This window comes from Solanum pennellii, chromosome 6 (genome assembly GCF_001406875.1).
Source record: "Solanum pennellii chromosome 6, SPENNV200".
NCBI lineage: Eukaryota > Viridiplantae > Streptophyta > Magnoliopsida > Solanales > Solanaceae > Solanum > Solanum pennellii.
The window spans coordinates 5,949,867-5,960,584 of record NC_028642.1 but is presented as its reverse complement, the minus strand read 5'-3'; the positions used below and the strand labels follow the sequence as shown (position 1 = coordinate 5,960,584).

At 39.6% G+C, this 10,718-nt stretch overlaps 3 protein-coding genes across 3 annotated transcripts; all 3 read left to right on the top strand.

The window, feature by feature from the left end:
• Positions 1-1,757: 1,757 nt before the first annotated feature.
• LOC107022001 lies at positions 1,758-3,947 on the top strand. The gene has a single exon (XM_015222705.1). It carries the CDS (start codon positions 1,758-1,760, stop codon positions 3,945-3,947), a length of 2,190 nt encoding a protein of 729 aa, XP_015078191.1.
• A 3,545-nt stretch (positions 3,948-7,492) lies between these two features.
• On the top strand, positions 7,493-7,936 carry LOC107022000. The gene has a single exon (XM_015222704.1). It carries the CDS (start codon positions 7,493-7,495, stop codon positions 7,934-7,936), a length of 444 nt encoding a protein of 147 aa, XP_015078190.1.
• A 72-nt stretch (positions 7,937-8,008) lies between these two features.
• Positions 8,009-8,641, top strand: LOC107021999 (uncharacterized protein K02A2.6-like). Its single transcript, XM_015222703.1, has one exon. It carries the CDS (start codon positions 8,009-8,011, stop codon positions 8,639-8,641), a length of 633 nt encoding a protein of 210 aa, XP_015078189.1.
• The last annotated feature ends 2,077 nt before the right edge of the window (positions 8,642-10,718 follow it).

Below are 10,718 nucleotides of genomic sequence, written 5' to 3'. Positions count from 1 at the left end.
ACCTCAATAATCTGACTGCTGACAAGATTGTGTGAAATTATCATTGGTTTCCATCGGCCGAGGTGATATACATGTCTACTTTTCGATCGTTCATTGTCCTAATGGGTCTTCGAGGTGTCCAACCTTACATGCCACTTAGAGTCATGCGACAACTTGGGCGACGCCAATTTCTACCACCTAATGAAGATATGCGTGAATTCATGTATGAGTTGCATCCCAAGATACCTTTAAGGCAATCAGAGATATTTAAGATTTGGGGAGGATGCATACTCTCAAGACCCCACGATATGGTGAAGGATCGCACAAGAGGCGAGGTGGACCAAGCATACTTAGACTGGGTTCATGATCAGCCCCTTCCTAAGGTTATGCCAGAAGGGTCAATAAAAGGACCTATAGATCGAGAAGCAGAAATTGAGGTTAAGATTAAGCAAGCTCGCCTCAAAGTCGAAAGAAGCTACAAATCTACTCTGGATATCTTAAGTAATGACCTGAAAAACGCTAAAGAGGAGTTAGCCCAACGTGATGCGATATTTGAAGTTAGAGTTAGGAAACACCACTCTACCATTCTAACCTTACAACAAGACTTGGGCATTGCCACAGGCGCTATGGAGCAACAGGAAGAGGAGTATAAGAAAGAAAAGGCCCAGCTTATCTGCGCACAGTCTAGACTCCAAACTCAAGTTAAAGCCTCTATGGAACGGGAAAGAGAAATAGCAAGGCGTTTCAGTGCTTATCAGGCAGACTGTGAGATTGAGCGAGGTCAAAGGATAGCCGAGCGAGATGCACTCCACCTTCAAATTGAAGAGCCCCAAGAACAAAGGAAAAATTTGACGCATGAAGTCAATACTGCTCACCACTGGTTACAGAATTGTTATGACAATATGGATGAAGCCAGAGACCGAATACTACAGCTCAGGGATGAACTCAACAATGTTTATGCTAGATATTTACACCAGAACGATGAGAGGTTGGGCCGACAGGCCCGTGCTTTGGCTCCATATCTACCGAAAACGTTGGCGAAGATTTATAAGGGTCTTGGAGATGATTGAGATTCGAGGATTCAGTTTCTTTTCGAGTCTATTTTCTTAGTAGTGATTATTTCATTTTATTTTATTATTATTTTTAGTTTTTTCTCTTTCTTTTCGTTTTGTTATTTTATTTCATTTAGAGTCTATCTAAGTCCTAGGTACTTCTGTTTTTTTTGTTTGTTTGTTCTATTCAAATCATTGTTTAAAATATTTGAAAATGAATGAAAAAGATTTGCTTTCGGTCACTTATGTGCATATGTCATGCAAAAAAAAAAATAATAATTAACATCTTTCTCGAACTACGCAAGATCTGATTCATGGGCCAAACATGATACGTAGGCAACCCAGGGGGTTCGATCCAAATTATTATTGTTATTATTATTTTCTTTTCTTTTTTATTTCTTCTTTCTCTTAAAAAATGATAATCATAATGCTAATAAATAAATAAATAAATAAGTAAGTAAATAAATAATAATAATAAAATATTAAAAAACTAATGATCAGAAGAATGCCTAGGTAAGCCGGGATGAAACATAAGGTCCTCCGTATTAGAAGTATGTATGTGGATACAATGTGCATAATTTCTTAACACTAATCGGTTTGTTACTCCATTCAGAGAGAGAGAAATAGAGAGAGAAAGAGAGAGAGACATACTAGCTTAAAGGTAGTTGGTTTGTGGTTAAACTGGCATCACATCCTTACAACACAAGATCGAAAGGGAAACAGAAAATGGCCCCCAAAGACGGAAATGAATCGGACAAAGATGAGGAGATCCAAAACCAGATGACTTCACAAGAAACAGGGACAACAGAAGAGATAAGGGTGTTAAGACAACAAATGGCAGAGATGTACGAGGCTTGGATGAGTGGACAACCTCCACCGTCTTCAATCCGAGATTATCTTAATACAAATATGTCTCACCCTATCCAGGTATCGACAAGCGATCCGATATATCCCCCTGGATTCGGCCCCTATGCTAACACATCCAATGTCGCTGGAACTTCTATGGTGCGCCCTTCGAATACGCCTGTGATAAGTAATCCACTCTTTGTGTCAACTGCCCCGACTAACAGCATCCCGCAGCCAACGATGGTGCCCAAATCCAACAGCGATCCTCCGCCCAAAGTTCGGCGTGATCAGAGTTACACTCTTGAAGAGGCCATTAAAATTCCAAGCTCTCATCCCCACATTCATCAATATAGTTCCCCTGTCGAAATTGAGAAGATGGTCAAGAATGAGGAACATGAAGAAATGACTAAGAAAATGAAGAGTTTGGAACAGAGTATAAGAGATATGCAAGGACTAGGAGGCCATAAAGGCATCTCGTTCAGTGACTTGTGTATGTTTCCTCACGTCCATTTGCCTGCTGGTTTTAAAACTCCAAAGTTTGAAAAATATGATGGTCACGGAGACCCCATAGCTCATCTAAAGAGATATTGCAACCAATTGAGGGGTGCAGAGGGCAAAGAAGAGTTACTTATGGCCTATTTTGGGGAAAGCTTAGTAGGGATTGCATCTGAATGGTTCATAGATCAGGATATCACCAACTGGCACACATGGGATGATTTGGCTCGATGTTTTGTACAGCAATTCCAATATAATATTGACATTGTTCCAGATCGCTCCTCGTTAGCCAACATGAGGAAAAAGACCACGGAAAATTTTCGTGAATATGCTATCAGATGGAGGGAACAAGCTGCTAGGGTTAAACCACCGATGAAGGAGTCAGAGATGATTGACGTTTTTCTCCAGGCGCAAGAACCTGATTACTTTCACTATCTGCTTTCTGCCGTAGGGAAGACATTCGCTGAAGTTATTAAGGTAGGGGAAATGGTGGAAAATGGCATCAAGTCTGGAAAGATTGTAAGTCAAGCTGCCTTAAAAGCCACAACACAAGTGCTTCAAAATGGTTCTGGAAATATTGGAGGGAAGAAGAGAAGGGAGGATGTGGCCACTATTGTATCAGCGCCTAGGACTCATGTCCAAGGTAATTCCCCACAACACTATTTTCCTTCCCAAGCTCCACAATATTCTGTCCCATACACTCCATATCATGTTTTTAATGCACAACCAATTGCACCCCCTTCTTATCCACAATGGCGTGCACCAACTCCACAAAATCATCCACCACCCCCACAAGTTCATCAAAATACTGCTAGAATTCCTTTCCGTCCTAGACCACAATACAAAAAGGGAAATGGCGTTAAAGATGAGTTCACTCCTATTGGGGAGTCGTATGCTAGCTTGTTCCAAAAATTAAGGACGTTGAATGTTTTGAGTCCTATTGAGAGAAAGATGTCGAATCCTCCCCCGAGAAATTTGGATTATTCTCAACATTGCGCATATTGTTCTAATGCCCCAGGGCACAACATAGAGAGATGTTGGTATTTGAAAAGGGCCATTCAGGATTTGATCGATTCTAATCGAATTATAGTTGAAAGTCCGAGTGGACCCAACATCAATCAAAATCCATTGCCGAGGCATACTGAAACAAACATGCTAGAAATGATGAAGGGTCATGAAGAGTTTGCATCTCCGTATAAGCCAATCCTTAGGGTTGGAACTGGCATTGAGAAGTCAGCAAATGTTGTTGATTTAACAAAAATGATGCCTTTAGGGGCGGAAGGTGTGTTAGAAAAGTTGAGTCCATCCAACACACCCATCTTAACTCTGAAAGGAGCCCTTGAAGATGTTTGGGCAAGTCCAAGTAAGGCAAAGTCGTTTGTTCCAAAAAGGCCAAACAAGCCTATCTTGATCGTACAAGGGGCCCATATTCCTCCTGTGATTATCAGGCCAGTATCCCAGCTCCCAATGACTAACCCCAAAGCTGTTCCTTGGAATTATGAGCCTACTATCGTGACATACAAGGGAAAAGAAATTGATGAAGAAATAGATGAAGTAGGAGGAATAACCCGTTAAGGAAGATGTTATGTCCCAATGGAATTAGGGAAAACTAAAAATGACCAAACACAAATAAAGAGTTCGGTCACTGAAGGATAGACAGAGGAATTCCTAAGGAAGATGAAGCTATCAGACTACTCCGTGGTGGAACAATTAAGAAAAACTCCAGCCCAAATCTCTTTGTTGTCTTTGCTAATACATTCTGATGAACATCATAAGGCTGTAATGAAAATTTTGAATGAAGCACATGCTCATAGTAAAGTTACAGTGAGTCAGTTAGAGAAGATTGCTGGGAGAATATTTGAGGTAAACCGCATCACCTTTTCAGATGATGAATTACCCAAAGAAGGTACAGGACATAACCAAGGCCTACATATCACTGTAAAGTGTGAGCTTTCATATGTCACTCGAGTTCTAATTGATGGAGGATCTGGAGCAAATATTTGTCCTTTATCAACTCTACAGAAATTGAATGTTAGTGGTGAAAGGGTCCGACCCAACAATGTATGTGTTAGAGCTTTTGATGGGTCAAAAACAGATGTTATTGGTGAGATAGAGATCGTACTAACCATAGTGCCTGTGGATTTCGCTGTGAATTTTCAAGTGTTGGATATCAACGCGTCCTACAATCTATTGTTGGGGAGGCCATGGGTGCATAGGGCTGGAGCAGTCCCCTCAACGTTGCATCAAATGATTAAGTTTGAATACGACCGACAAAAGGTAATTATTCATGGTGAGGGGGATTTGTCAATCTACAAAGACTCTTCCTCCCCTTTTATCAAGGCGGATAATGAGAATGAGGCACTAGTTCATCAAGCTTCTGAGGTAGTGGTTATTGAGCATGTCCCCGAGGGGAGTGTCGTTTCAAAACCAAATATGCCCATCGCGTCTGTAATGGTGGTGAATGAATTGCTGAAACATGGGTTTGAGCCGGGTAAAGGCTTAGGAATCTGCTTGCAAGGGAGAGCTTATCCAGTGAGTCTACAAAAGAGCATCGGTACTTTTGGCTTAGGCTACCAACCTAGAGTCGAGGACAAAATGAAGGCAAAGAAGCAGAAGATAGATGTATGGTCACTTACCAAGCCTATACAACCAATCTACAAATCTTTCATCAAAGCCCATGCAATAGAATCTTATCAATCATCTTTTCCAGAGCCAGTGATGAAAGTAAGCGAAGAAATGATCAACTATTTTCAAGATTTATTTGTCGAGGTTTATATGGTGGAACTCGGAGAAGGCACCAGCGACAGAAATGTGCAATTCATTGGTCCTGATGTCAAGCTAAACAATTGGGAGGCCACCCCTCTCCCCGTTAAAGACGAGTCTTGGTAGTCTGTCTTGTTTTTTTCTTTTGTCATCCGATTCATTCAAGGATTGTAATTCGGATTTATCTTGTCGTTTTATTTCGAACTCTCTATTTCCCTTTTCAATAGGATGTAATTGCCTCTTTATTTCAGTTTAATATATTTGTTCGTTTTCTTGTATACAGTTCTTTCTATGCCGATTCTAGTGATATGACATGCATGCAGAATTTTTCGCCAGATCTTAATATCCAAACTAGTCTTCGACCTAATATTGAAATAATAAGTCAAGAAATCGAATATGATGAAGACAGAGTATTTGAGGAAGTAAGGAGGGATTTCAATCATTTTGAAAATAAGTCAAATCCAAACATGAGTGAAACTGAGACGATAAATTTGGGGGATCATGAAATTATTAAGGAGACTAAGATAAGTGTACATGCTCGACATCAAAAAGACGATATAATCCAGGCCCTTTTTGATTACAAAGATGTTTTTGCGTCATCTTATGATGACATGCCTGGATTAAGCACTGACATGGTTGTTCACAAGTTGCCAATCGATCCTAATTTTCCTCCGATAAAGTAGAAGTTGAGAAAACTCAAAACCGACATGAGTGTAATAATTAAAGAGGAGATCACAAAACAACTTGAGGCCAAAGTCATTCAAGTCTCTCAATATCCTTCTTGGTTAGCCAATATCGTACCCGTCCCTAAGAAAGACGGCAAAGTTTGAATGTGTGTTGATTATCGTGATTTGAATAAGGCAAGTCCAAAAGATGATTTTCCTTTGCCTAACATCCATATTTTATTGGATAATTGTGCTAAACATGAGGTTGCATCTTTTGTGGATTGTTATGCGGGCTACCATCAAATTATTATGGATGATGAAGATGCAGAAAAAACATCTTTTATCACTTCATGGGGTACATATTGTTAGCGTGTTATGCCTTTTGGATTAAAAAATGCAGGGGAAACTTATATGAGAGCAATGACAACCATGTTTCATGATATGATGCATAGAGAAATCGAAGTTTATGTGGATGATGTTATCATTAAATCTAAAAAACAGTCAAATCATGTGAAAGACTTAAGGAGATTCTTCGAAAGGCTCCACAAGTATAATCTCAAGCTTAATCCTGCAAAATGTGTATTTGGAGTACTATCGGGGAAGCTTTTGGGGTTTATAGTCAGTCGAAGAGGTATCGAGTTGGATCCTTCAAAAATAAAAGCAATTCAAGAATTGCCACCTCCAAAGAACAAAACTGAGGTTATGAGCCTTCTAGGAAGGTTAAACTACATCAGCAGATTCATTGCTCAACTCACAACAACTTGTGAACCTATCTTTAAGTTGTTGAAAAAGAATGCCACAGTCGAGTGGACCGAAGAATGTCGAGAAGCTTTTGAAAGAATTAAGAATTACCTATCGAATCCCCCTGTGTTGGTTCCTCCCGAGCCGGGAAGACCTTTGATAATGTATATATCAGTACTGGATAATTCTTTTGGTTGTCTACTGGGTCAGCATGATGACACTGGAAAGAAAGAGCGGGCCATTTATTACCTCAGCAAGAAGTTTACCGTTTACGAAGCAAAGTACACCCTTCTTGAAAGAACGTGTTGTGCCCTAACTTGGGTACCACAGAAGTTGAAACATTATCTTTCATCTTACACTACTTATATCATCTCTCGTATGGATCCGTTGAAATATATTTTTCAAAAGCCCATGCCCACAGGCAGGCTTGCGAAATGGCAAATATTGCTCACAGAGTTTGACATTATCTATATAACGCGGACCGCAATGAAAGCTCAAGCATTGGCAGATCATTTGGCAGAGAACCCTATCGATGAAGAATATGAACCACTTAAAACCTATTTTCCAGATGAAGAGATATTTTGTATCGATGAAGTTATTCACGATAACGATCGAGGTTGGAAGTTATTCTTTGATGGTGCCTCTAACAGGAAAGGAGTTGGAATAGGAGTTATTCTTATGTCTGAATTAGGGGAATATTACCCTATATCAGCCCAACTTAGATTCTATTGTACTAATAATATGTCTGAGTATGAAGCGTGCATTTTGGGTCTGAGATTAGCTGTTGACATGGGCATCCAAGAATTGTTCGTGTTAGGAGACTCAGACTTACTAGTTCATCAAATTCAAGGAGAATAGGAAACTCGAGACCCAAAGCTCATACCATATCAACATTGTTTACAAGGTCTTTGTCAACGGTTCGTGTCGATAAAGTTTAGACACATTCCCAGAATGCACAATGAGATTGCAGATGCATTGGCCACTTTATCTTCGATGCTCCAACACCATGATGACGCCCATATCGACCCTTTCTACATACAAATTCGTGATCAACATACCTATTGCAACATGATTGAGGAGGAATTTGATGGTAAGCCTTGGTTTCATGATATCAAAACATATCTTCAGTCTGGAGAATGTCCGTCAGATGTAACTAGTAATCAAAAAAGGACTATTCGACGACTAGCCAGGGGTTTTCTCTTAAGCGGAGGCATACTGTACAAGAAGACACCCGATTTAGGTCTTCTAAGGTGTGTAAATGCTCAAGAGGCTTCCACAATCATGATTGAAGTACACTCAGGAGTTTGTGGACCTCATATGAATGGATATGTTCTAGCCAAGAAGATACTTCGAGCAGGATATTATTGGCTCACCATGGAGCGGGATTCCATATGATTTGTTCGTAAATGTCATGAATGTCAAATACATGGTGATTTGATACATTATCCCCCTTCTGAGTTGCATGCAATGTCTGCTCCATGGTCTTTCGTGGCATTGGGAATGGATGTGATTGGACCGATAGAACCAAAAGCATCGAATGGTCACAGGTTCATCTTGGTGGCCATTGATTATTTTACAAAGTGGGTGCAAGCAGTAACTTTTAAGTCGGTGACCAAGAAGGTCGTCGTGGATTTCATCCATTTCAACATCATCTGTCGATTTGGTATTCCAAAGGTGATTATAACTGATAACGCCGCAAATCTCAACAACCACTTAATGCAAGAGGTATGCTACCAATTTAAGATTGAGCATCGAAATTCGACTCCGTATCGCCCAAAGGCAAACGGGGCTGTAGAAGCTGCTAACAAAAATATAAAAGAACTTCGTAAGATGGTGCAATGTTCTCGACAATGGCATGAAAAGTTGGCTTTTGCTTTGTTGGGTTATCGCACTACAGTCCGTACGTCAGTGGGCGCTACCCCATATTCACTGATATACGGGACTGAGGCAGTTATACCTGCAGAGATTGAGATCCCATCTTTACGAATCGTTGTGGAGGCTGAAATTGACGATGATGAATGGATCAAAACTCGGTTAGAGCAATTAAGTTTGATTGATGAGAAGCGTCTGACATCAGTATGTCATGGACAATTATATTAGAAAAGAATGTCACGGGCATACAACAAAAAGGTGCGTCCCAGACATTTTGAAGAGGGTTAATTAGTGTTGAGACGCATTTTGCCACATCATGCTGAAACCAAAGGCAAATTTTCTCCAAATTGGAGAGGACCATTCGTTGTTAAAAGGGTATTACCTAATGGTGCTCTTTACTTAGCAGATATAGAAGGCAAAGTGACAGAAACGGTCGTCAATGCTGATGCTGTGAAAAGATATTACATATGATTGAGTTTCGACATTAGAAACCCTTATGTTTGGGCTCGACATTTCAAGGGTTGATTCAATGGGATCTCTTGGTTATGCTGTTTCCTTGACTTTTCAAAAAAAAAAAAAAATAAAAAAAAAAATTGCCTGAACTACGTTTGACCTGATTCTTGTTTCGGCAAGATACGTAGGCAGCCCTAATATTGGGTTCGGTTCAACCAAATACAAATCCAAAAATTCATATTGTAGTATACTGGGGCAAAAGTCGTTTGTTTATTCATTCGGTCTCTCATCTTAAAGCTCAAAATCAACCCCATCATCTAAAATAAAAAAAGAAGTCTTTTAACCCTTGATATGTCGAGAGTAAGTTGGTCAAGGGTAGGTAAAAATCCTGAATGGGCGCCATATGACAAATGTGAGTAAAAAGAAATAAAAGTGAGAGAGTCTTATTGGTGAAAACCCTAAGTGGGCATCGTAAGGCGAAAAGGAGTTGAAAATCAAAGAGTCTTATTGGTGAAAACCCTAAGTGGGCATCGTAAGGCGAAAAGGAGTTGAAAATCAAAGAGTCTTATTGGTGAAAATTATGACATGCACCATAAGGCAGACGTGAGCTGGAGCAATTAACATGACAGAGTTTTAGCGGCAAAGACCTTCGTGAATATCACAAAGTCTATAAGGGTTCAAATTATTTATGGCTTCATTAAGTGTTGGGATTCCACATCAAGATTGAATAATCAATAATGGTTGATGAATAGATTGGATAGCCAAGTGTGGAAATCAATTCAAATTGCATGGCATGATTAGTAGACTCGGCTCCCACACTCAGATAAGTTTTTCTTTCTTCTTCTTACAAAAAAAAAAAAGTCTTCATCAAATCTTTTCTTTTATTCTCTTATAATTCGTAATTTTCTTATACTTTTTTTTCTCTCTCGTCATTTCTTTTGGTTGGTATGTATTTGAGTCGAGTCTTTGTCAAAAAACTAGGAAGGAATTTCAAGACTCGCTACCAAGTATCTAAACGGTACTAGGCGAAGCATCAGGCTACTGAGTTATAATCTGTCTTCAAGTGTTGAGTTCGAAAATTCTCTGATTCTATGAAGGCTAAACAATGAGTATTATGAGATAAAGACATTGGATTTAGGTCGCAAAATAAGCAAATGTGGATGAAAGTACAATCAATCAATAAGAAGTATTGACCGTTGGAAACAACCAAAGCTTCATAAGTGTTTGAGCCGCCCTTGTCGAAAGATGGAACCATAAACCAACCACCACCTTTTCAAACTCACGAATTTTCATTGTTGAAGCAGGGACACAAGTTGTTTCAAGATTGAGGATTCGAGGAACCTAGATGTTCAACTTAGTCTGCAGCAAGCGAAATGGAAACCCTACAATAAAGACTTGTGGAATATTATGCGAAATTTGGCTAATATATATCAAAATAGCAATTATTTGAATGTTGGAATATTTATTTTATTTATTAATTATTATTATTATTATTATTTTTCTCCTTGAACGAACTTCCAAATAATGAAGATAACATTCACAATGTTTTGTTGGTATTATTAGTTTGTTAAAAATTTTATTAGCAGGACCCTCCTGGATAATGAGACTAACAGGACCCTCCTGGATAATGGGATTAGTAGGACCCTCCTGGATAATGGGATTAACAGGACCCTCCTGGATAATGGGACTAACAGGACCCTCCTGGATAATGGGATTAGCAGGACCCTCCTGGATAATTGGACTAGCAGGACCCTCCTGGATAATGGGACTAGCAGGACCCTCCTGGATAATGGGATTAACAGGACCCTCCTGGATAATGGGACTAACAGGACCCTCCTGGATAATGGGATTA